The following is a 26,732-nucleotide window of genomic DNA, read 5'->3' as shown; positions in this document are numbered from 1 at the left end:
TCGAAATCAGTTAAACAAACAGCTTTTGATCTAGCAAAATAACAAATTCAAGGTTGCAATTAGCGCGTATTTGTTAAAATATTTTCCTATTCTTTTTCATAGAAAATTTTGTTTATACTTAGTTGCTCGTTTCTATATTTGCGCAGTTGAGTGGTGGTTTAAATTCACATAGGTTAAGTGACACGTGTACAATATGACCGTATTTTTAACCCTTTCATGCATATGACACCGGTGTTCCAAAAATATTTAATTGTATAACAAGAAGGCTACCAATATTTTACTAGTTTTTTTGTTATAAGTTACTTATTCTTATCTGAATTTATACATCCGAACCGATTTTCATTTAAAGTGTTTATTATAATCACCCCTATTCTGCATTTCGATTACGTTCCCGTTCTACGCTCCGCTTTAATCGAAGTTGGGTATTCTGCATTTCGACGGAATCGTAATAAGAAGAGGAAGAGCAAAAGAGTTTTCGAAATCAGCTGTTTTTACGGAATGTGTGAAACCTGGAACAAAACAAATTAAAGAAAATTTGTAAAAAACACTGAAAAACGTTTATATTTTATTATCCACGCCATTTTGTACAAAAAAAAAAAAGCAATAGAATATATTGCCGCAGTGTTATATTTTTTTGAGTGAAGTGCTTTCATAATTGTATGTGTGTTTTTGTCGTTCTTTTGGCCAGTTCCCTGCCGTGGCCACCAAGTTTTGTTAAAACGGATTCCTGCACGAATATAGTTGACATTTTCTGAATTTTATAGATGCTAATTTCATTACACTGGCCTAAAATACTTTATGAAGGTTTATTTATTCTTTCCGCAAGGATTTTTTACGTTTTCGCTTCACCTTCCTCTACTCCGGCAGCTTGCTATGACATATAACTGGACCCAACGAACAGACACAAATTATACTGCCAATTATACTGGAATCAATATCCGCGGCGTTATTTGTGGAGTTGGAAAGCAACGCATACGAAAATGGCCAGGCGAGAATGGAAAGGCAAATATTGCGAGATTTGTGTAATCCATTTGAGATGAGTGGCGAATTGTAAGAAATTGAACTTAAAAGTGGTAAAGTTTAATGACTTATTTTCTTATTTAGGTTCAAAAAAATCTTTCGACTTAATAAGGATGCTTTCAAATATGTGTAAGATACTTTTGCGGGGCAAATACGTCCGAGGACTTCGACATCGACATGTTGTTTTTGACCTGGAAACAAAAATTATCATCAAGACTTTTACGTTTCTTAACAAGTTTTACTTACATTTTTGTTAAAATTCTGTTATAAATTAATAAAAAAATAAAAAGAAAATAGTTTTCCACCAACAAATTTGCAACTTAGAAAAACGGAAATACGATCGAAATGCAAAATACATAAAATCGAACGATTCGAATTTGGATCGAAAGAGATTGGAACACAGAATACCAAAATTGCCAAATGGAAAAAACTCCAATCCAAGTCGAAATGCAGAATAGGGCTGAATAACAAAACGAAAGCTCATGGAAATTTATTAAATATCAAGTAAAATTACTAGTAAAATACCATTTCGAAGAGTCCTTTATATTACGAGTTAAAACTACATAGGAACCCGCTTTCTTATTGGATCTGTAAGATATCTAATTAGAGGTTTTAATCTTTTAAGCTTAAGTATTTCATTCAAGAACTGGTACAGAAAGTTCTGCAAACTTAGAACTCCCTATAAATTTTTAAGTATGACATAGTCAATTGGTGTTTTATAGCATTTTTATACCCAGCTGCACATGTACACAGGGTATTATAACTTTGATTGGATAATGGTTGGTTGTACAGGCATAAAGGAATCGAGATAGATATAGAATTCCATATATCAAAATCATCAGTATCGAAAAAAAATTTGCTTAAGCTATGTCCGTCCGTCTGTTAACACGATTATTTGAGCAAATATTGAGATATCTAAACCAAATTCGGTATACCGGCTTATCTGGACCCAGTATAAATTGGTATTGAAAATGAGTGAAATCGGACAATAACCACGCAAACTTTTTCGTTATCGAAATAATAGAAAAACGCAAACAAAATTTTTGGATATGGGCGTGGCATCACCCACATTTAGAAGAAGAAAATTTGGAAGTTTAACATGCTTTACGGCCGTTAAAGATATCACATTGAAATTTGGCAAAGGCATTATCCTTTACAAATTATATTGACTGAGTGAAGATAATCAAAATCAGTTAACGGCCACTCCCGCTTTTCCTAAAGGTTCAACCTTAACAAAGTTTGACTAACTATATTTAACTACATTTGAGGTAGAAACATCAGTAGTGGTATGGTTGAGCTAAGGACAAAACTTAAACAAATTTTGAAAATAGAAGTGACCCACCCCTTTTCTTTTTGGTACCCTTTCCAAAATACGTATAATGCCATAAGTCGAACAAAAATATCCCATTCCGAACGAAGTTTGGTATAAACCTCTTTTCATAGTTACAACTGTTGAACTGTATTTTTATCCGCTCAACTTCATAAGTGGTACCCTCTGTATCCTTTTTGCTTCTTTCGGACGAAAATGAGTTCAGAATAGAATCATATATGTAAATATGTATTATTGCGCAGCCTTTTAACACTATTAACCACACAAGGCAAACAACAACAGCGTTTCAAGTGCACATATGTTTATTTTATACATATTTATCAAAAATTTCTCTTAGGTATGTATATCTGTTCGATATAATTATAGCACATATCTTACAGAGCCGATTATTCGGATATTACAAATGGGATAAGGTTATTGCTCTACTCTATTCTTGAAAGGTATGAAGTCTTCGTCAGTCAGTCGAGAGTCTCGTCCTTATTGTATTACCTTTCATTGATATAAATATGCATTTCCATGCTAATAAAACAAGGAATTAACAAAGTAAAGTAATTGTACTGACATAATCAACATCTTGTGTTAAATTTTGATGAAAAGTTAGTTTGTTTAATGAGCTTTAGACGACTTCGAAAGGAATATAGAAATTGACTTCCCATCGCTTCAAATAAAACAACTTACAATCCATAATCTTTTAGTTATAAATGTGACTTTTTGTATATTTTTGCAAGAGAGTGTGGGTTCCCAACATCGGTAAAACGTCATAACTCTTTCTATTTGGGCCTAGATAAATGACATTCGGTCGGAGTCTAGACAATTTTTGCACGCAGCGTGTACACAAGGGTATTATTCCTTTAATTGGATAACGGTTGTTGGCCATGACATATAAACATCCTTATGTCAAAATTACCAGCTTCGAAAAAGATTTTGATTGAACGATGGCATAAGTAAAAATTGAGATATCTTTACAAAATTTGGTATACCGTGTCATCTGGGCCCAGAATTGATTGATTAAAATAAAATACTACGCCAAAATGCTTGTAAATAAATATGTAAAAGAAAAACTTCAACCAACCAGCAAAGAGCACATGTGTTCTCAACATTTTTTACGCTCACTAAAATAGGAGAATATGTTGGTGACTTCGAAAACAGATGGAATATTTTTCGAACAAGAAAAAATGCATACATATGCTGAAGAGGAGGGATGTTGAGCAACAGTAAGTTAGTCTCTCAGAGCATGCAATGTTGTTGCTACTACTTACTACTCCATCGAGCACAATGTGCTGAGCAACATAAGGGTGTAACTTGTGAACGTATTGTTGCGTTACAGTTGTTGTTGGTGTACGAGCAAGTGGCGTGTGAAATGGCAATGCAAAGCAAGTGGAATTTGCACAGATGTGCGTGTACTATGCGGCTTGCTGATTTAATGTATAGGAACACAAAAGCTCAACTGGATATAGCGCAGATGGGGGTGGTAAATCGGTGATGTTTGTTGCTTGCGGGTGGTGATTTGTATTGACTGGTGGTGGTAGTAAGGATACGAATTGGACTCATTGCTACTGGCTACTACTTAAGCAAGAACAGATTGTTGCGAAGCACCAGTCTGCTGTTATATTTCGAAATTGATGCTTAGAACAAAAGTGATTCCAGAAAACTTTATTGGTAAAAAAAAATAAATAAATAAAGAAACACCAAACCAAAAAATGTGTTAATTAAAGAAAGTGCAGTGCTGTTTCAAGAAACAAATAAAAAAAAAAAAAACTTTAGGCTTGAATAAAGACAGCACTAATAAAGAGATTTTTTAAAATTAAAGTGCGTGTTTTTCAAAAACTGATGAACATGATCATGGATACTAATCATCATCACCTTAACCAACCGCATCTACAGCAAGGCACACCGCCTTTGCCGTCACCACAACGCGCCGACTTATGCGTCTCTACAACACCACCAAATGCACCGCTAAGTCCGCTTCTGAGCCATAACAATAGCAATAACAACAACAACGACATTGCAAGTAGATCGCCAGCTACAATAACAGCTACAAATTTGAATAATAGCAAAGCAACCTTAAAACGCTCCTTCGATGTGGCTTTTCTAATGATGCCAGATGAGCGTATCAAGCAGAAGCAACAGCAGAAGCATGCACATCTCACAGGTTACACAGAACGTCATCAATACCCAACAGATCTATCACCACGTTCAACGCAAAGCTCCCCAACACAACAAATTACGCCAGCACAAACTCAACAGACGCTACTTAATCCAATGATTGAATCGGTTTTTTCGAATATGCAAGATACACGTCGCTATCCACAAATCACTGTACATTCACCACGCATTTACGATGATCCAACACTCGTCATTCCAGTGGGCAGCGAGTCGCCTGAAAGTATGCCATTAAAAAGCGCTTTCACTAAAGTTTGTTCGATGCGTTTAGAGTCGCCAGTACAACCTGCGCCACCCTTAAGCCCCGATCAATTGAGTTGTTCATCCATGAGCCCACCTGTGGCTACAACACCACCACGCACCAATAGCGCTGGCAATGGTAGCCTCTCGAATGGTAGCAGTGGTGGTGGCGGCGGCGGCGGCGGCGGCGTTCCAACACCGCCCCATCTTAATCCGAATATCATTTATCAAAACTTTCGTCCTGATTATCAATTCAATGGCGCATTTCAATCTGTTAATCATGTGCATATGCTGCAAGCGCAACGTCTCAAACAACAATTGCTCTACCGCACGCCCTTAGGTGGTGGGCCCGCAGCAGCGCTTGCTGCACACAACACCGCCGGTTCCCACATGAATGGCAGCTCAGGCACACCACCTGAATTTCTGCCCGCCTACTCAACATTTCCATTCTCAGGCGCTGCATCACATCCATTTGCTGCTGTTGCGCCACCAGAGTTACCGCGCATTGCACAAAATCCTGCCGCTGCAGCAATATTGACAACGCTTATACCGCCTACCTTAGCTTCGACATTTTCGTTGACAGCGCAAAATGTTTGCGCCAAATGTAATATCAGTTTTCGTATGACAAGCGATTTGGTTTATCATATGCGTTCACATCATAAGAGTGAGGTCGCCTGTGATCCAAATCGTCGTAAGCGTGAAGAGAAATTACGTTGTCCTGTTTGCCAGGAAACATTTCGTGAACGTCATCATCTCACACGCCATATGACAGCGCATCAGGATAAGGAAAGTGATCAAGTTACGCCAAATGCAGCTATGCCGACGACGAGCGAAAGTACGGAGCGTGTCGTCCACAATAATTTGTGTAATGTAAGTGGGCGTCATCAAGCGTCGCGAATTCCGGGTGTGAGCAAATGATCGAGACAGTTTTTCGGATATTTTTAATTGATAGAGATCAAGCGTGATTACTTTTTGTGTGTGTACAAAGCTGTATTGATATTAAGTTTATAGAGCGCGTATACTTTTAGGTGCATTTGTGATATTAATTTAATACAGCAGTTGGATTCTTATTTAAGCTATCGCTAAACGTTGCTACCAATAAAGTCAACTCGTGGATTCAGTTAATCCCCATAATTTATACTATTATACTAAAAATCTGCGGGAGAATATAATAAGAATATAAAGTGAAAAAAGTTCGCCTGAAACTATACAAGGCCAAAAGCTATCAGCTGATTTGCAAAGTATGTCTGCTATTGAGCACATTTTATAATAAATGTTGCATAATTCAAGGCGTAGCTTATTGTTTTAAGCGGCAGACATTGGTGCTTTATCGGTAACCGTATCGGTAACCGTATCGGTAACTGTATCGGTAACCTTATAACAGCTGATTCGACCAACCTTATGGGAATCAATGCAATCGATTATTGGTGCCGCTAAGGTCGTAACAGTGTCGTAGCCAACCAATTGGTTTTTGGTTTACCGTCGTAACGATAAACAGCTGATTACGTTAGGGATACGACTACAGCGCTACGACATACGGCACCAATGACTCCCGCTTTAGGTATTTTGTTGTTAACTTTTCAGCTATACCGATAGCAATATGGTATTGATATGGTATATGGTATGAGAGCGATAGCAAAAACTTGAATCCAGCTGCAGATGTAAAAAAAATGATATTTTAATTTAAAATAAATTAACTGTATAGTGCAATTTAAATTGACAAAGGAAAATAAGAAAAAAATTGTTAGTGAATATAAAATAATTAAGATATTCCAAAAAGAAAAGGAAAAAATATGTAGGTATGTAAATAAATTTGAAAAAATTTGAAGGATCTCATTAGCACTGGGAGTAAAAATTTTAAAATATTGTAATTCAATGTATACAAAAATAAATATATACACATAAATATATATAAAAAATGCACTAAATGTTATAAAATAAATATCACAAAATGTTGAAAGTAAAACAGGATTTTGTGTTTGTTTTTTAGATGAATATTTGAATTAGTCTGAAGAAAAGGAGTGTTTGAGTGCAGTGTTACCGTCAGGGCCGCAGAGAGCCGAGCCGGACCCCTAGGACAGTTCGCTTTACGGGCCCCCTAAAAAAATAAACGCAATCCAGTAAAAAAATAACATAACATACATAAATTTCTCAATTCATATTGTCAGTTTTATTTCATCTAAAATAAGATTTACTGGAGCGCTTACATAAACGAAATGTTAGATTTCATTGTTTGATTTCCTTACATTAACTTTTTTCTAAATATGTACATTTTAAGAGCTTGAATCAGCCAAGGAAAACCTTCCGTGCTTTTCAGTCTGCGAATATGGAAATTACCGATTCAAAACTAATGCTGCGAGCAAGGCTGGACTCCAACGCCAATGTTCCAAGGCTTGTCAAGCGATTTTGGCTCATAGTAGAACGTAAAAAATTGTTCACGCAAGACAATAGACTAATTCACGCAAGACAATAGACTAAAAGAACGTTCCCCTTCAGCCACACTGACTGGAAGTGTGCAAAATATTTTAATGCTATGCAGATGTTAGGAAATAATACTTCCATCTTCAAGTCATGAAATTTGTTCAGAAGTTGAAATGGTGGCAGCGAATCACATCCCAAATTTGCTAAGTGGATGGATTTGAGATGAATGATTTCATCTATTAGATCCGTAGAAATATCGATGCCATAAATCGTGCAGAATGCCGTTGCCTTTTCTCTGAGCTCTTCTTCCGTCAGATCCTGATACTTCCACAAAAAACTAAATTTAATCGCATTGTCATTTACGGCTTGGAAACGTCTTGTCATGTTACCAATCAAGCAGTCCAAAAGAACGTAAAAAACTTGCTGTTTGAATTGAGTTTCGGAATCACACTCAGATGATTCGCCAGGTAATTCATCGAACCGGCGCTTTCTTATCTTCCTTCTTTTCTCTGCGAAGGTATTCACAATTCCTCTACTCCCTGCCAGAACCTTACATTCTTGAAGTATGATCGACCATTGATCCCTGAAAGTCTTCAACTCATCAATCAGGCTACGTATATTTTCTGTGTCCACATCCAGTGTGGCATTTCTAGATTGCAGTATCAGATTTCGATGGTTGATTACCGTCAACACTTTGAGCCAAATGGAGGCTAAGAGGATACACTCAAATTTCCTCATATATACTTCAATACCTTTCAAATCCGTTACTGTTTCTGAACTAAGATTCAAAAGCTTGATTTCATCAATAGCTTTCAATATTTGGGGAATGTGAGTTGCGAAAGGTTTCACACTATCCACACAAGCAGACCATCGTGTTTGTGACATGCTGTGCAAGGAGCAATTAGTTTTTTCCTTGAGAATTTCCCATCTCTGAGGGCTTGCGCTAAAGATATTATACAATTTCTGCATAATACCGAAAAATGTGATGACTTTTGCACAACATTCAGCAGCTTGCACTCCACATAAATTTAAACTATGACAAGCACAAGGTGAAAATACTGCCAGGGAGTTATCTCTCAGGATATGACTCTGCGTTCCTTTGTAATGACCGCTCATATTACTGTCATTATCATACCCTTGCCCAAGGCAGTCATCTAGTGGAATATTGTGCTTTTTTAGAGTGATGCGAATCAGCTCAGCGATAGCTTCTCCTGTTTTTGCGTTACAATCGACAAACTCTTAGAAGCGTTCTTGGATTTTCCGTTTTCCGGAGTCCCTGTCTAATAAAACATAACGCAATATAAAAACAGTCTGCTCAATATGCACCGAATCAGGGGTTGGATCCATTATTACTGTGTAATACTTGACGGACTTTCTCTCGCTTTCTATCTTTCTAATTACTTGACTTGCACAGATTTCTATGAACTCATTTTGTATTCCATCAGACGATTCTTTTTCGTTTGAGATTCCCCACCTTCTCCAAATGTTCATGCAATAGGGGGTCATAATTGCTGATCAGTTCCAAAATACTAAGAAAATTTCCATTATTTGGATTTCCGATCAATTAATTATCCCCGCTAAATGCTAATCCTTTTTCTCCAAGAAATAAAACAACATCAAGAATTCTGCGAAGTATCTCTCTCCAGCGAGTTGCTTCATTTTTAAGGGTTTCCGCTAAGAGAAAATCCACTGAACTTGCATTTCGAATTCTCATTTCATATTGGCGCCACTCTGTATAGCATGTTTTATGATTTTGACTATTTTCATGTTCAGGAATTTTGTCGTGTAACCTCTTCCAACCTTTTTCTTTAGAATAACCTGAAGAGCATCAAAAATTTTGTATGTATCTATGAAATCCTATTTAAAGTACTGTCAATACTGCTTTGCCTTGCCGAGCCCCAAAAACCTTCCGCGCCCCAGGGCAATTGTCCCTCTCCGCGGCCCTGGTTACCGTTAAGGCGACTTAATAAGCTAGCAATTTCGATAAAAAAATCAACGCAGAATGAAAATTTGTATGGTAAAATCTAGAACTGTAAAATTATTTGGTAGAATATGTTAACTCGTTACCTTTTATTAGCGAGCTCGTATAAAATCTTACCTAAAGGGTCGCTAAGGGGTTAATTTCCTTTAGAAAATTGTTTGGCGGACTCTCAGAGCAAATCTATGTTCAAAGAAGTAGTGACGGGACGGGCTGTGCCGAAGACTTCATACCTTTCATGAATGTGGCTGAACAATAATCTTATGCGTAATATCCAAATAATCGGCTGTACAATATATGAAATATATAGTGAACAGATGTACATACCTAGGCGATTTTTAAGATAAATATAAAATAAACAAGTAAGGAAATCTAAGTTCGAGTGAAACCGAACATTACATACCCAGCTGTACACTTGAAATCCTGTCGTTGTGTGTTTTGTGTTCTTAATAGTGTTAAAAAGCTGTGCAATAATGCATATACATATGGTTCTATTCTAAACTAATTTTTCTTCGAGTTATGGCTCCCGAAACATAGAAAATTGTTTAGTCATAAAGGGGCGGTTATAAATCCAATTGGGAAATGAAATACCATTAATATAAAGCTCTCTTTTGCAAAGATATAGCTTATTTTATTCGGCCGCGACCGTTTTAAAAATCTTATAGATAAAAGTGGGCGTGGTTCGTAGCCGATTTCATTAGTTTTTCTTCAAAGCATTCCTTATAGTAAAGGTAACCCCTCTGCCGAATTTTGTTAGGATAGGTTTAACAATTTTTGATTTATGATTAATAATATTTGTAAAATTGATTTTATCACAAGTGGGCGGTATCACGCCCATGCCCACACGTCAATATTCTAGGTGTATTATTTACTAAATTATCGGGTTTTTTGTGTTTTCAAAAATGTTATATATATAAAAAGTGGGCGTGGTTACCATCCGATTTCGCTCATTTTCAATACCAATTTATTCTGGGTCCAGATAAGCACGTGTACCCAATTTGGTGAAGATAGCTCAAGTTATCGTGTTAACGGACAGACGGACGGACGGACGGACGGACATGGCTCAACCAATTTTTTTTCGATACTGATGATTTGATATATGGAATTATATATCTATCTTTGTACCTGCACAACCAACCATTATCCAATCAAAGTTATAATACCCTGTGCACAAGTACAGCTGGGTATAATAAAAAATAGGTGCTTTGTGTGAGGATGCAAAGTTTCACGTTTTTTGTGGTCTGCATGAAAGAGCTATAACCATGTATCAATATCTCGACAATATATGACGTAAACGTAAGCATTTGGTGAAATTTGAAGCATCTAGCTTTTGAAATGGAGCAGAAATAACGAAAAGCTTCTTATTTGAACAATGGGTTGTGGGGAATATATGCTATATATACGACCGATATCATCAATTTTTCAGACAATAATATGTGCAACAAACGAAAACATATTGTGAAGTTTGAAGCTTCAATCTGATAAATTGAGGAAGATATGACAAAAATCGTCTTCTTCTAAAAAATCGGTTGTATGGAGGATATATGCTATAGTGGTCCGATTCGGACAGTTCAGACAAATGTCTAATCGGACACCTAAATACACCCGCTCAGCAAGTTTTATCAAGACATCGCAAAAATTGAGGGACTAGTTTACATACAAACAGACAGACGGACATGGCTAAATCAACTCAGGTCTTCGTCCTGATTATTTTGGTATACTTATTGGTGGCTCTATCTATTTTCCTTTAAGGACTTATAATTTTGCGATTCGTGACAAACTTAATATACCATTTCATTTTCATGAAAGGTATAAAACCAGGGAAGAGCACTGCGATGATAAAGGACTATTTTCGGCATTGAAGTATGCAAAAAGCTTGTATGCTTTATTTAATTTGATTTGATTTAAAAATATGTTGCATGTTTCTAGGCGCAAATTGCCTTTTTATACTATCCAAGGCTATATTCACGCTCTTTGTATGTTTCAACAGAGAGCGTCTTTGATGAAATGTTGCAGCTGGTATTTTTTTACTCCGCGTGCTTTGCACACAGAATATATTAACTTTGATTGGATAACGGTTGGTTGAACAGGTATAAAGGAATCGAAATAGATATAGACTTCCATATATCAAAATCATCTGTATCGAAAAAAAAACGGACGGACGGACGTAGCTCAAATGTCCGCCCGTCCGTCTGTCCGTTAACACGACAACTTGAGTAAATATTGAGATATCTTCACCAAATTGGGTACACGTGCTTATCTGGACCCAGAATAGATTGGTAATGAAAATGAGCGAAATCGGACGATCCGGATACCCCTAGAATGTGTGTGTATTATGGATATCAAAAGAAAGCTGTTGCAGAGAGCTTTAAAGTAATTTTCGTTGTGATACTCCGAAATAAAGACATGAATTAATAATACCCAGATACCTATTTACATACGTCCTATTCGATTTGCCTGAAATCGTGTCCATATCCGAGAGACGGACTGGGACTAGGACTAGAACTAGGACTGGGACTGAGACTGAGACTGAGACTGAGACTGAGACTGAGACTGAGACTGATACTCGGAGAGGGACTGGGACTGAGACTCGGAATGGGACTGGATCAAAATACATACCACTCTCTGGGACTGGTAATAAGATATGGAGAAGAATGAGAAAAACTTGAGAGAAGAGAAAAGAGAGAAGGAGAAGTATAAGGGACTGAGAAAGAGGTAGAATGAGACGAAGATGGAGATATATGAAGCGAAAACTACGGAGGAAGGAGTGAATACAAGATTAGGAAAAAGTTTAGAGGGGCGAGGGCAGAGTTAGACGGAAAAAGCTTATTAAAATGTATGCAGATGGACCAAATTTAGGGCAGAACAACGTCTGCTGGGTATGCTAGTTTTTAATAAATGCTTTATTTCTGATTGTTTTCAAAAGACTTTCCTGGCATAGTAAAATCAATATATCTTCAGACTGCTCATTCTGTTCCTCAAATTTCTAGTTCTCGAGGTCCCATTATCTCTACTTTGCTTCTATCGAGATTCCTTCTTTAGACCTTCTGTTCTAGAAGCTCAGATAAAAAATGGGCGTGCGTCTGGGCCAAACTAAGAGTACATAGAGGACGCTATTTTTTCATTTGACGAAGCTTCGAAAGATTCAAAGTCAGTGTGGGACTCCAACCGCACTTAATTTCCTACCATCGAAGTTCTAGTCACGGCGGTAGTACCGTCAAATAAATATTCCGTCGTAAGGTAGTTTGGTTTTATTACTTCCAATGTCTGATCATTGAAGATCATTGAAGATCATTGTACCATCATTACTCTATCTTAAAATTTTAGAGATGCACGGTTTTCGCAACTACTAGCTTACTATTCTGAAAAGGGCCATTTTCCATCAATTTTGGTCGTCTTGAAATTATACTTGGCGCATTTATTCAATCTCTTCGACTTCTTCTGCTCTAGTTGTCTTCCCACTCAAACAGTTCAAATATCTTACGTTGCCTGCTATAAATCCTGGCGGTGAATTGTCTTTAGCCTGCTTTCAGCCTCGCCTGTACCAAGTTCAACCTCCCAGTCGGACGGGAAGACCAGTACTCTGACAGGAGTATCCTCCCCTATATGTCTACCACCGTTTTCTATTATAACTCATTGTTCAGGCTCGGAAGCTACTCACTGAGTCCACGCTTCCCACGCTTCCCAAGGCAGACTCATCACTTGTAGTAAACTCGTGTGCGAATGCTTGATACTGTACTGATACTGTCCCTCTCTCTCCATCCTTACTTCGTTTGTAAAGTTTACAATTGATCACGCTCATGCTCGACAAGGCGGGCTTAACAGTGATCCACTGGAAGGTCACTGTAGCACTGCGAGGTGGTCGGGCATCTGGAAGCCCTGTTTTGAATATATTCCTTTGGATGCAAGGCATAGAGTTTATCTGGTCTGCATAACACCGCCCTCCGGAACAGAATAGGTAAAAGCCCAAACCACCGAACCCACAGTCGAACGCCATCAAGCTCTTCCGCCAGTGACAAAGTGCTTTTCATAGCAAATAAGAAAATAATTTCTAACGGAGTTAAATGGTCATCGTCGTTTGTCACATCAACTCCAAAGTAAGTAAGTTTCTATACGGCAGCCGAGATTATATTCCGCTCCAAAACTTGCCAGGTACAAGTTGGGCGTAAATGTGGTTTGATTGGGTCCTTTGTCGGATATGGATCTGGCCCGTTCTGGCAACAAGCACCATTAAGGTATCAGAAAGGGCATATCGGTAATTATTTAATATGGCCACGTTGAACCTTCTAGGCCCCACCCCTAGTTCCATAAGGACGTTGGGGTCGCCAAAGCCTTGGCTGTTAGAGATACAGGATTCGCCATGGGTAGGTGAGGTTAACAATTGATATCCAACATAAGCTATAAATTGCGCTGGCAACCCCTTTAAAGGGTTGCCTACACAACCCCTTGAATCATTTGGCTATTTTAGTCGCCTCTTACAACAGGCCTATCTGCCGCGGGTATACTCCAAGCCCCTAATCCCCATAAGCTACTTATGTGTCAGCAGCTTCTCCACTGATAATTATGTATGTTGATAGGAGTGCAAATATTGGCCGGAATATATCAAAGACCTTAGTATTAGGTCTGTTGAGTTGATATATTGTTCAGGAATCAGGTGGCTTGGTAGATCCCCATATGATAGCACTTGATACTAAAGACGATTATAGTATGGATCATATCAAATTACACAAATGCAAAGTGTAATAACCGTCGAAGAGATTTTAAGCCGAGCTCCTCTTCCAATTTGCGTCGTGCTCCTCTTAAATTTTCCAACAAATTGGCGGGACGGAACCTACATATTTTACGCAGACTCCGAACGACATCTGCAAGGCAGATGAGTTTTCACTGAGAAGCTTTTCATGCCGGAAATTCACTCGGAGTGCTTGCGAAATCACTGCCGAGGAGCGAACAGACTTAGAAAAACTTTTTTCTAATTAAAAAATTTCTTTCTAAATTTTTGATGTTGCTCTTCCTGGGGCTTGAACCCACGATCTTCGGTAGGGTAGGCGGAGCACGCTATCACCACACTACGGCGTCCGGATTATATTATATTGAGATAACACGCGGAAAAACTTCACTCAAAATGGACCATACATCCACACTTGGTTCCCGGTCATAAGGGCATAGAAGATAACGAAAAGGCTTATGTGTTGGCAAAGGAGGGTGCAACACTCGCTCGATCAATGTTAATAGTGCCAATTCGTTTGGGAGAAATTAGAAGAAGACAAGAGCTGTTTATGATCCGTCAAGTAGAAAAGGCGTGGACAAAAGCGCAGGGCTGCAAAATGTCTTATTTCACATGCAAATCCTACGATATTAGATTCGCAAAGTGGCTTATAGCTCTGAAGAAAGAAGACTTAAGGCTCACGAGGAAAATATTAACCGGACACTGTCTTCTGGCGTCACATTCTTATAAGTTAGGTGTTGTCTGTAATATCAGGTGTAGGAAGTGCGAGCTGCAGAAAGAAACGGTTGAGCACGTTCTGTGTTCGTTTCCTGCGCTCGCCAGGTCAAGGCAGCAGTTATTAGATGCGGCAGAGTTGCCCCATCTCGAGACAGCAACTAAGTTAGGTCCTAGAAAACTTCTCGTATTTTCCAAGAGAACACAGTTATTCTATACAATAAATTCTGATACCTGATTGGGGTTCTTCCGTTTGGTCGTCAAACAAGTTCTGGTAACACTATGGACACATTCAGTCTATGTGAGGTCTTTATTGGCCGGCCAGTTCCACCTAACCTAACTCTCGGGAAAAAATGTTGCCAAAATACCATATTCAAAATACGAAGGCAATAATTGATTATGAACAAAGCCATGCCAAATATGTTCGTCTCAAATACCGCATCTTTGTCTAAAACAAAGCCAAAAAATTTTCAAAACACAAAAGCGTAAAAACATAATCTCATCATGGGAACAAAGCAGTCAAGCAATCGCATATCAATTGATATATCAGCAATTCAATGTTAAACATTCAATGAGCAATGGCAAATTTCATTCAGAGCCAGCAAGTGATATTCATCCGCTGGGAATAATCTATAAGCTAACGCGATTTGGATACGCTAAATCAACGTAATTTGCCGTGGCTCATTTGTACATAGAGCAGCGCAGTGCCCATATACACAACAACAATGCGATGGAAGCTCATAAGTGAGCCATCATCACGCAGGCATTTTTATAGCGCCGGCTTCAATGCATTTGCTTGTACGCGTGTGTGTGTGTGTGTGAGTGCATTGTAAGTGATGTCCTTGTTAGCAGTAGCTTAGCGGAAGTGCCAACAACCCCAAAGCATCTTTGAAGATTTGTTTTTTTTTTTCGAAAATGTCGAGGAATTCGTTACGCTGTGTAAAAATTTGTTACGCTCAACAAATGTGCGTGTGAGTGAGTGTGTGTGCGCGCCATTCGCATGGGAACTAAATTCGCCAGCATAAATTGATACAAAGTGCTTAACGGTTAAATAAAGTCAACAAGGATGTACAATTTGGCGATTTGGTTATTGTCTATAGCCGACGTGGTTGATTTGTAATGCGGCAGTTACCCACCGACGTGTGCCGTACGTAAGGACGTTTGTCGTACGAAGCACGTTTGACCGAACTCTCAAGCCCGTAGGAATCAATGTGTGCGTCTGTGTACATGTACATAACATATTTGTGTGTGTATTGTTTACAGATAAGCACTGTTGCCATTGACCATTTTGCATGTATGCTTATGGAAACATCAACTTTTTCCAATTTAATTTTTGATATTGTAAAAGGCCGGAATACATATTAAATAAGTATAAATAGATAAAATATTTATAATCAGCACTTTTACATAATTATTTCGAATTATTTTCACAATTTTTCAAACTTTAATTAGGCGTTTTTGCTTAAAATTGCAAACGGTCAAAAATTAGCGTACAAAAATTTACTAGGCAACTCTGTCTAGTGAGAGAGCGATCAGCTGACACGTTCTTACGGAAAAAATCAAAATTGTTTTGATTTCTACGTTCCGGGCTACGTACGTACGGGCGTTGCACGTCGGTGAGTTTTCGTTTACATTGCACACTCATAAGATAGGTCGTGTCAGCTGACACGTTTTTGGTACGTACGTTCGTGAGTAACTGCCGCATAAGGATATTCGTTCTGCCAAACACGCAGATAAATAAAGAAATATGGAAATTCAAAAATAATTTCGTTACCGTTTTGTAGAAAAGCGTGCCGCTGCGATCAAGTCCTATACTAAAAGGCTTTGATGAGTAAGAGTAATAAGTAAGGCAGTGTAAATTTGGAATGAAACGCATATTATATACTCAGTTGTGGGATGAAATTTTTCACACAAAGTTTTTGCCGTTTTAGAGCGAGGAGTGACAAAAGGTCAACGGCCATAACGTCAATTGACCTTATGACCATTTCAAATGACCACAAAGTCAATTTAAGTTATCACCATGTGCTTTACCAAAATAGGCATAAAGTCAGCACTTTTTTTCTCAAGTGACCATAAGGGTAGGTTAGGTTGGCCAGGCCATAAGGACCTCACTTGTGTCCATAGTATTACTAGAATTATTTTGAAGACCAAACGGATAACATGACCTACCAGCGAAGAATGTGGGTTTTTATACGCTGCACTATCGTCTGCATAGAGGTCATATTTATACCTCCTTCGAAAGCCGCCGTCGTTATCACGGACAGGACCGTAAATCTTCCGGAGAACTAACTTTTTAACACTTCTCATGTTCTCTCGACACCGTCCATGCCTCTTAGTCATACATCAAGACAGGATATCTGGATTTTTGGTTTTTCGAGGGAGGATTTTTTTTGAATTGTCTACACAGTCCAAAGTAGCACTTGCTGGTAAGTTATTTTCTGTTTGATTCCTAAGTTGACATTTGTTTTTGCTGGTAATGCCGGTTTCCAAATAGATGAAGTCCTCTACAGTCTCGAATTTATATCCGTCAACAGTAACGTGGCTGCCAGAGCGCGAATGCTCTGATTCTTCCTAGGATGACATCAACTACTTTGTCTTATCCTCATTTACCGCGAGGGTCACGAATAGCTCGGAGAGATCCTTCGCAATCCTTAAGATCTGGTGGTGTCGCTCAACATCATTTGGCAGATCCTTATTGACTTTGCAGGGAACTTCAATTTATGCATAGCAGCATACATGCACCTTCTTTTCGCGTTGTCAACGGCTGATTTGAAGTCGAAAAAAATATGTTGAGTGTCGATCTTTTATCGTGAGTTTTCTCCAGGATCTGGTTCATTGTGAAGAGATGGAGGATAGTACATTTACCAGGTCTGAAGCCGCATTGATAAGGTCCAAACAGTTTGATTACTTTTAGGCTATGCCAGCGGTTTAGGGGGCTTAGAAGATACCCGCGGTAAGTATGCCTGTTGTAAGAGGTGACTAAAATACCAAAATAATTCAAGGGTTGTGTAGCGCAACCCTTTTAAGGGGTTGCCAGCGCATTTTTCAGCTTTCTCAACCCAATTGTCAACCTCACCTCCCCGTGGCGAGTCCCACTCCTTTAACAGCCGAAGCTCTGGCGATCCCAAGTTTCTCATAGATCTAGGGGATGGGAGAGCGGTATGGCATAGGAGGTTTCATGTGGTCATACTAAATCGTCAACGATTTGGTCGTGTTAGTACTTAATGGTGCATGGTACCGGAACGTACCGGATCTGCATACAGCAAAGAACCACCAACATTGATAACACACCAAGGCCTTCGGGGAGCTGCAACAATAACAACATGAGTGTAGGCTACAGCATTCCGCACAGTACGCTAGGCAGAACCTGGCTGATTGCACGTTAAATAGCGTGGTTTGCGATATTGGATTAAGCAAAGCAGACTTAAATTCTAATCTGGAAGTTAATGCATGCTCTTAATCAAGTATTCGCCTAGGTGGTTAAACAGCTCGGCGTATAGTCCGCTGTTGCCCGGCGCCTTTCTCGTTGTTTATGGGAGATATTGCCATACTTTCTGCGTCAAAGTTGGGTGCCGTAACATGTTTTCCAGCATCGGCGATTAGAGTATCGGGATTATCTTCTACCTCGCTAACTAGCAATGAGCGTAAGTTACCAAGTCGCCATTATCTTTCCTGCTGGAATCTGCCCCAATCTTGAAACCTTCAGTCATCCTATCAGCCTGCATCTGAAGCTTTTCGCATACACGACGGTCTGCCTATCGTTTTTCTCTTCAAAATAGGCATCTCTCTTGCTTCTTCGCGTCTCGATAACGCATCTATATACTGCACGTTGCCGCGCCCATACACATGGTGCATCTATAGGCAGCGTCTTTCTTCCGAGGCAGCGCGACATTTCTCATAATACCAGTTGTTTTGCGGGTTCGCTGGAAACCTATGGTGTCAGCATCGGTAGCATGTAATGGGAGGAAAATATGATCCCACCGCCCTGCTACATCGTGAGGTCAAATATTGATCTCAGTGTAGTCATCAGCTATCTGTTTCAGGAACAGCTTTTCGCAGGAAAACTTCTTTTATGTCATTGAGTGCACGCACTTTGCTGCATAAAGGCTTGGCTGCCATAAAATAGCGGTCCGAGTCGATATTTAAACCTCGTAAGGTGCACACGTTCAGGACACTGGAACTGCCGTCGATTACGGCCACTTTTATAAACTTCATACTTCCTTTATGTCGAGGTCAACAACCATTCGAAACAGCCGGGCATCGTTATCTTCTTCTAAAAGAGTTCGACCTTTTCAAGTATATATCTTGTTCTGGTACAACTGGGTATAAGCTTGTCGAGCATAAGAATGTAATGTTGTCCATTCTACTGCCCTTTACATACATATGTTTGTACTTATGCCCATGCTTCTGCCACACTGAGAATTCATTCAAAATCATATGCAGCTCATTATGTTTTTTCTCTCTCTTCTTCTTCTTCTTCTTCAATCATTTCAGTCCAAAAATAAAAAAGTGGATGGACCTTCATATGTAGTTATTTTAAAATGGTCACATGTCTTCTTGTTATTGCTTTTACTGTAACAAATTTCTGCATGCGTTCTTAATATCGGCCGGAGTTGTTTGGATGACGGGCTCATGTGTTTTTCGTCGCGCTTTTCATCTGAATGCGCTAACAAAGCGAAACATATTCTTGCATGCGTTCCGATTTCGATAAGGCCGTTTTGGCTAGCAAGTTTTTGAGTTAAATGTAGCAGAAGGTTTTCGGCGTGGAAACAGATTTTGGTAGCAATGTGTTGAAGTGTTAGCGGAATTTGTATGAGAATATACAAAATTACATACATACAAATTATATTTGATAAATTTAAAAAGTTATTCTAGATTTTTTTACAAAGTGTTATCTTTGAAATAGGTTAGGTTAGGTTAGGTGGTAGCTCACTTGGACAACATGAAGGTCCGTTGTGTTACCACGTACAATAAAATAACGGTGACATAGCTATAGCTACATAGAGAACCGTTGCGTAGCAACGATAAAGTTCCGAAAGATACCGATCTCAACCTTGGATAAATCCTCCGGAGATCCAAGTGAGTCGCGACGGAAGTACTTTCGCCTAGTTCTGGCAAAAGCTGGGCAATCAAGTATAAAGTAATTTTATGATTACACCTCATTTTGGAAATAACTCGGCTGGAGCTGTGAAGATACATTTGTCAGACTTTTGTCCTGTAGTGGCTTTCCGTAGTTCCACACTCGAAGTTCGTTGGTTCAATACTTCTATTCGATATTGAGCAATCCACAGACCGATTTACATATTTCTACTGGAAATTCTTACTTGATTCGTTTAGCCAGTGTAAACTGCTTTGCCGATAAATTCTGGGAAAGCGTCACTTTCAATAGTACCACTTCATCTTTTAAAATTTTACATAATTTGCATAAGGAGATATTTATATTTAACTCCAAGAAGAGATCATGTCATTACATCCTTATCAAACGCTAAAATTCCTGCCAGAGCTCATCAAGAGCTGCATTCTTATTATCGTATCGCATCAAACTGCAGGTATCTACCGGTCCAATGCCAAAAGAAGACTGCAGTTCTTAATGAACTTGGAACTTTAAAGTAAGTCAGAAGACTGCAGATCTTGATGGACTTGGAAGTTTAAAGTAAGTCAGGCGTTGATAGACTTTGGCTTAATCCCATGCTGCACAGATTAGTATGTGTTGCAACAGCAGCTCGTTCGCGCTTCAGCACCGTTACTCCCTTAAGATTGGAATTAAAGTACAAAGTTTTGCGTGAGTACCTGCCATTGTTGGTACACATGTCCAGCCCAAGACTCGCTACCGTAGTCTCAATCGATGATGTGGTCACACCATCACCTTGTTGGGTTTGGAGGCCTATCTTACACCTCTTCCATTGTAAGGGTCATAGCAACTGGTTGCAATGCAACTCCACATTCGAGCTGACCAACTCTCACCGCATTCGGATATAAACCACAGCCACCACGATGCTCCCAAAAAGGACCTACCGCAAATGAGAGGAAACGGAGCAAGATCCGAGGGCTATCTGCTCCCCGTGGTACCACTTTAAAGTCTTGGTATGACTTTCGCAGCTAAAGCTACTACCGGTTGAGTATCCACCTACTCCGGCCGGCGCATGGAAAAAATAAAAATAATAAAAAGAAAAATAAGATGGAGTTGAAGCCTCACCTCATACACACAGACACACAACCAATCACTCGAACCACCATTAGACACCAATATGCGACGCTGTCGAGAAACTTCCGCTGCATACTCATTCACACCAAAATATGCACTCAACTTTCACACAAAGCCACACACACATAACTCTCCGTTTCGCTCAGGGCTCTCTTATGCCAAAATGCATTGAGAGAACCATGACCTGTTAACAGAAAACCCAGACTCAGATTAAATCTGAAATCTGGATTTTCTGCTACAAACGAAACGTCCGGATGTATCCGAACGTTACCCTTCCATTACAACTGCATGCCCAACGGTCTTGCCATTTGGATATTAGAACCCCATCCATATGAATTTTATTTGCCAAATTTTCCCTCTCCATATCTCTGTGGGTACACCATTCACGCAACAACAACGGTATGCTTAACACTCTAACACACTATTGCAATAAAATTTCGAACGTTGATTGTTCGGCCAAAAGAACATGCAGAATTTTTTCAAGTATGCAGTTTTGTAGCCCGTTTAATTTTAGTATAATAAAGTGCTAAACTTAAGTTCGTAGGAAGTCTCACTGATTTGAAAGAGGTGAAGAAGCCTCTCCCCTCTCTCGTCTGTGCCGCAGACTTCGGTTCAATACTTGACTAATGTAAAAGCAGGCTTACACGAAAATGCATCATCGTATAGCAGTGACAAAATAAAATAAAATGAAACTGACACTCTTTTATCTGATTACGATAATTAGACACACGGTGGTTCACAGCCCAAATCGTCCACCATGAAAAATGCAAATTTCAACAAGAACTACTTCTTTTGACAAAATAGAATGGTTTATAAACAAAATATTATGATAGTGATTAAAGTTTTGCAAAATTACACGATTTTGTTGCTGAAAAGCGCCACAAAAAATTTTTGGTGTCCTGTAAAAAGGACGGCCTATAAAACCGATTTAAATTATCCTTTTTTAAGTTTCTTTCCGGATTTGCTCTAATATCTATTTAAGTATCGTAATTAAAGAAAAATTTTAAGATTTCTTGTATTAATAAGTCTTTAGGCATATCTGGGTTAAAAATAGCAAATTTTTTGCTGAACTGCAACTGTACGTTGAATATTTTCTGTAAATACTTAATATAATGTCACTATGCCTAATGTATGCCAAATTCGCGCAAAATTTGCCGAATTTTTAACTTTTTTCTCAAGATTTTTAGAACTCCTTTGAGTAAGCAGTTTTGAAGCCAGTAAGTGAGTTAATCCTAGTTTTGTAAAAAATTTCCCTAATTTTTGGCAATTTTTTTCTTGAGTTATACCCCATAGGAATTTTTTAACGTAATTTTCTTTAGATGGAAAAAAGTCCTTATCCTCGTAAGAAAAAAAATTGCCAAAAATCAGCGATACATTCTACGAACTTAAGTTTAGCAAGTTATTATACTAAAATTAAACGGGCTACAAGACTGCATACTCGAAACAATTCTACATGTTCTTTTTGGCCGAACAATCAACGTTCGAAATTTTATTGCAATAATTTTTGGAAATTTTTGCAATAATTTTTGGAAATTTACAGTTATTTTCTATCTGCAGTAAACATTCTTTGAATTAGTTGGCTAACCTGCATTCGTTTAGACGAGAATCATTTCAAACGCATTTACCCAGAATTTACAATAAGTAATTTACATTAACCTTAATTATCTCAATTCAACGTCGATGTTACTTAGATCCTTTTTGTTCTAAGCCCTTCATATGCTAATATGTTATCTGTATATGCGTGTATATAATATGTTTATACTCAGTTGAGCAGAGCTCACAGAGTATATTAAGTTTGATTGGATAACGGTTGGTTGTACATATATAAAGGAATCTAGATAGATATAGAATTCCATATATCAAAATAATCAGGATCGAAAAAAAATTTGATTGAGCCATGTCCGTCCGTCCGTGGCGCATGGATCGAGATATTAAGAAAATTAATTTTGATTTGGGAATGTTTCAATCTATTTTTAACTAACTTTCCGGTGAGCTAGGAACTTGAAACTTAGCACACAGTTCGAGGCTTGGTGACAATACAATTTGCAGAAAACAAAATTCCGCTAGGTGGCGCGATAAGCGAGATAAATTCAAATCCTTGAAAAACGAGGGGAATCTTTCAATTTGAGTAACTTCCCGGTGAGCTGTAGATATGAAACTTGAGCCATAAGTCAGAACTCGGTGACAATGCAATATTTTATCAAAAAAATTCCGCTCGGTGGCGTATGGATCCAGATATTAGGAAAATTAATTTTAATTTGGGAATTTTTCAATCCATTTTTAACTAACTTCCCGGTGACCTAGAGACTTGAAACTTGGCACACGGTTCGAGGCTTATTGACAATACAATTTACAGAAAACAAAATTCCGCTAGGTGGCGCGATAAGTGAGATAACTATAAGTCCTTAAAAAACGAGGGCAATCTTGCAATTTGAGTAACTTCCCGGTGAGTTGTAGATATGAAACTTGACCCGTAAGTCAGAACCCGGTGATAATGTCATATTTTGTCAAAAAAATTCCGCTAGGCGGCGCAGGGATCGATATATTAGGAAAATTAATTTTAATTTGGGAATCTTCCAATCCGTTTTTACTAACTTCCCGGTTACCTAGAGACTTGTAACGTAGCACATATTTCGAGACCCGGTGACAATACAAGTTATAGAAAAGAAAGTTCCGCTAGGTGGCGTGCTAATTGAGATAACTACAAATCCCCGAAAAACGAGGGGTATTTTGCCATCGATTTTTGAGTAACTTGCCGGTGAGCTAGAGACTTGAAACTTGGGCCGTGGGTCAGAACCCGGTGACAATGCAACATTTGATCAAAAAAAATTCGCTAGGTGGTACGCGGATCGAGATAGTAAGAAAACAAATTTTAATTTGGGAATCTTTCAATCCATTTTTACTAACTTCCCGGTTACCTAGAGACTTGTAACTTAGCACATAGTTCGAGAGCCGATGACAAAAACAAAGTTCCGCTAGGTGGCGTGCTAATTGAGATAACTACGAATCCTTGAAAAACGAGGGGAATCTTGCGATCAGTTTTTGATAAATTTTCCAGTGAGTTAGAGACTTGAACCTTGAGCCGTAAGTCAGAACCCGGTGACAATGCAATATTTGATCCAAAAAAATTCGCTAGGTGGGAAAACTCGGTGACAGTGCAATGTTTGAGCAAAAAATTTGAGCTACGTAACGCACAGGTCGAACTATTTAAAAGATTAGGCCATACTTTGATGGCTAGCCTCCTGAGTGTTGGGGGCGTTGTAGAATTCCACCTCGTTGAAGGCCCAACTCAATTCACGTCCTTGCATACTTTTAGGCGTACGCGACTTTCACCACGATTATTTTAGACTTTCAGGCGTATGCGAATTTCACCACGATTTTCAGCTGTGCAAATTAAGTAGCTGGCAAACGAGGTGGAATTCTCTTGTTATTAAGCGAGGTGGAACTCTGTGTTTTGTTGCAAAAATTCCACTAATTCTCTTAAATCTTGCTACTTTGAACAAATAAATAAATATAAGAATTTTCACTTAGGAACTACTTAAATTACTAATAAAAGTTGCAATTGCCTTTTTGTAGGCAGTACTAAAAAATTGAAAATAAAAGGATGATAAAAAAATTTTAAGAACTACCTTTATATAAATGGACCAAAAAATAGAAGGAAATTTTTCCTTTAATACAGACATAGTCTTGTTGAATTTTGACTAAAAAACTTTAACAATAGCTCTTGTAAAAGAATTTTGGGATTTAAAATTATAAAGGTAGAGTGCGTGTTTAAATTTTAAATAATTAATTATTAATCCCAAGTACATGGTTTGCTTTAAATTGAAAGATTTCGCTCCACATTTATAGTTTTAAATCCCAAAATTCTTTTACAAGAGCTATTGTTAAAGTTTTTTAGTCAAAATTCAACAAGACTATGTCTGTATTAAAGGAAAAATGGCCTTCTTTTTTTTTGGTCCATTTATATAAAGGTAGTCCTTAAAATTTTTTTATCATCTTTAATTTCAACTTAAGTAATATATTTTTTGCTTTATAGAAAATTCCCTCTTTTGCTGAGTACGCTATGATTCTCGAGTTGAGCCACTGTTTCGAAACGACTCTTGAGATTTCAGAAGTATGCCTAGTTATGAACATGAGTTCTAATGGTACTCAAGCCCAAATTCTAGTTGGGTATATTCGACGTTATTTCCAACGCACGCAAATAACTGATATTTTAACTAGAGTTTAACCCTGCCACCTCGGCCGCTTAAGCTCAGCTTAAACTTCTGTTAAAGTAGACTAAAAAACTGCAGAATAAGTTTAAGAGTATTTTATGTGACAAACTGAGTTGAACTTCTACTGCAAAACTGGGCCTAAGTTCGGGTGAAACCGAACACTTGAAACCAGCTGTGCTCTTGAAACGCTGTTGTTGTTTGCTTTGTGTGGTTAATATTAGTGTTATAAGGCTGCGCAATAATACATACATATGTATGTATGGGGTTCTATTCGAAACTCATTTTCGTCCAAAAGAAGCAAAAATGATGCAGAGGCTTTGATTGGATAACGGTTGGTTGTACAGGTATAAAGAAGTCGAGATAGATATAGACTTCCATATCTAAAAATCATCAGTATCTAAAAAAAATTTGATTGAGACATGTCCGTCCGTCCGTCCGTCCGTCCGTTAACACGATAACTTGAGTAAATATTGAGATTTCTTCACCAAATTTGGTACACGAGCTTATCTGGACCCAGAATAGATCGGTATTTAAAATGAGCGAAAATTTTTAAAATGGGCGTGGCACCGCCCACTTGTGATAAAATCAATTTTACACATATTATTAATCATAAATCAAAAACCGTTAAACCTATCGTAATAAAATTCGGCAGAGAGGTTTCCTTAACTATAAGGAATGCTTCGAAGAAAAATTAACGAAATCTGTTAAGAACCACGCCCACTTTTAGATAAAAGATTTTTAAAAGGGTCCTGGACGAAGAAAATAAGCTATATCTTTGCAAAAGAGAGCTTTATATCAATGGTATTTCATTTCCCATGTGGATAAATAGGAAAAACTTCAAATTTAAAAAAATAGGCGTGGCGACGCCCCTTTTATGGCTAAGCAATTTTCTATGTTTCGGGAGCCATAGCTCGAAGAAAAATTAACGGATCGTAATGAAATTGTGTACACATATTTTCCTTATAGCAGAAAATATGTCTAGTAAAAATGGACGGGATCGGTTAAAGACCACGAAAAGTTAGATATAAAACAAGTTTAAAATGGTAATAAGCTATAACATAGCAAAAAATTGTTTTGAATGAATGATATTTCACTTATCAAGTTTTATTGTAAGAGGAAATGGGGAGAAATTTTTTTAAACGGGCGGTGCCACGTGTTATGTAGAAAAATAATTTATCTGAAATTAAATGTACAATTGACGCTTACGCTGGGTATATAATGTTCGGTTACACCCGAACTTAGACACCTTTACTTGTTTATTTTATATTTATCTTAAAAATCGTTTAGGTACATATGTACACTGTACTGTTCACTATATATTTCATATCTTATACAGCCGATTATTTCGATATTACAAATGGGATTAGATTATTGTTCAGCCCGATTCACGAAAGGTGTGAAGTCGTCGGCACAGCGGAAGAAGTTTCAAAGAAATAAAAAACCATTAAAAAATTTTGAAGTGCGGACAAAGGAACGACCCAATTAATACCATCACCACAAAATCCCTAAAACTGTGAATTAAGTGCAACAAAATTTAATTATAAACATTTTATATACGCACATTACACATTAACTTACCTTTAGGTTAGGTTGAACTGGCCGGTCCATGGGGACATCACATAGACTGAATGAGTCCGTAGTATTACCGGAAGTTTGTTTTAACGACCAAACTGAAAAACCCTATCAAAAAGCAGGACGTATACTATAAAATAACTCCGTCC

General features: G+C 38.1%; 3 protein-coding genes across 5 annotated transcripts in view; 2 read left to right on the top strand and 1 right to left on the bottom strand.

The window, feature by feature from the left end:
* LOC137251963 (dnaJ homolog subfamily B member 13) overlaps window positions 1-26,732 on the top strand; it is a 478,991-nt gene that overhangs the window by 112,595 nt on the left and 339,664 nt on the right. The window lies entirely within an intron of this gene.
* Window positions 1-26,732, bottom strand: part of Spindly (spindle apparatus coiled-coil protein 1 spindly) — a 451,900-nt gene that overhangs the window by 367,966 nt on the left and 57,202 nt on the right. The window lies entirely within an intron of this gene.
* Window positions 4,181-5,719, top strand: LOC137233574 (PR domain zinc finger protein 8). Its single transcript, XM_067756675.1, has one exon. The coding sequence runs from the start codon at window positions 4,181-4,183 to the stop codon at window positions 5,669-5,671; it is 1,491 nt and encodes a 496-aa protein (XP_067612776.1). The 3' UTR covers window positions 5,672-5,719.

This window comes from Eurosta solidaginis, chromosome 5 (genome assembly GCF_040869045.1).
Source record: "Eurosta solidaginis isolate ZX-2024a chromosome 5, ASM4086904v1, whole genome shotgun sequence".
Taxonomy (NCBI): Eukaryota; Metazoa; Arthropoda; class Insecta; order Diptera; family Tephritidae; genus Eurosta; species Eurosta solidaginis.
Note: the sequence above shows the minus strand (reverse complement) of the source record. Positions and strands in the feature narration are given on the sequence as shown.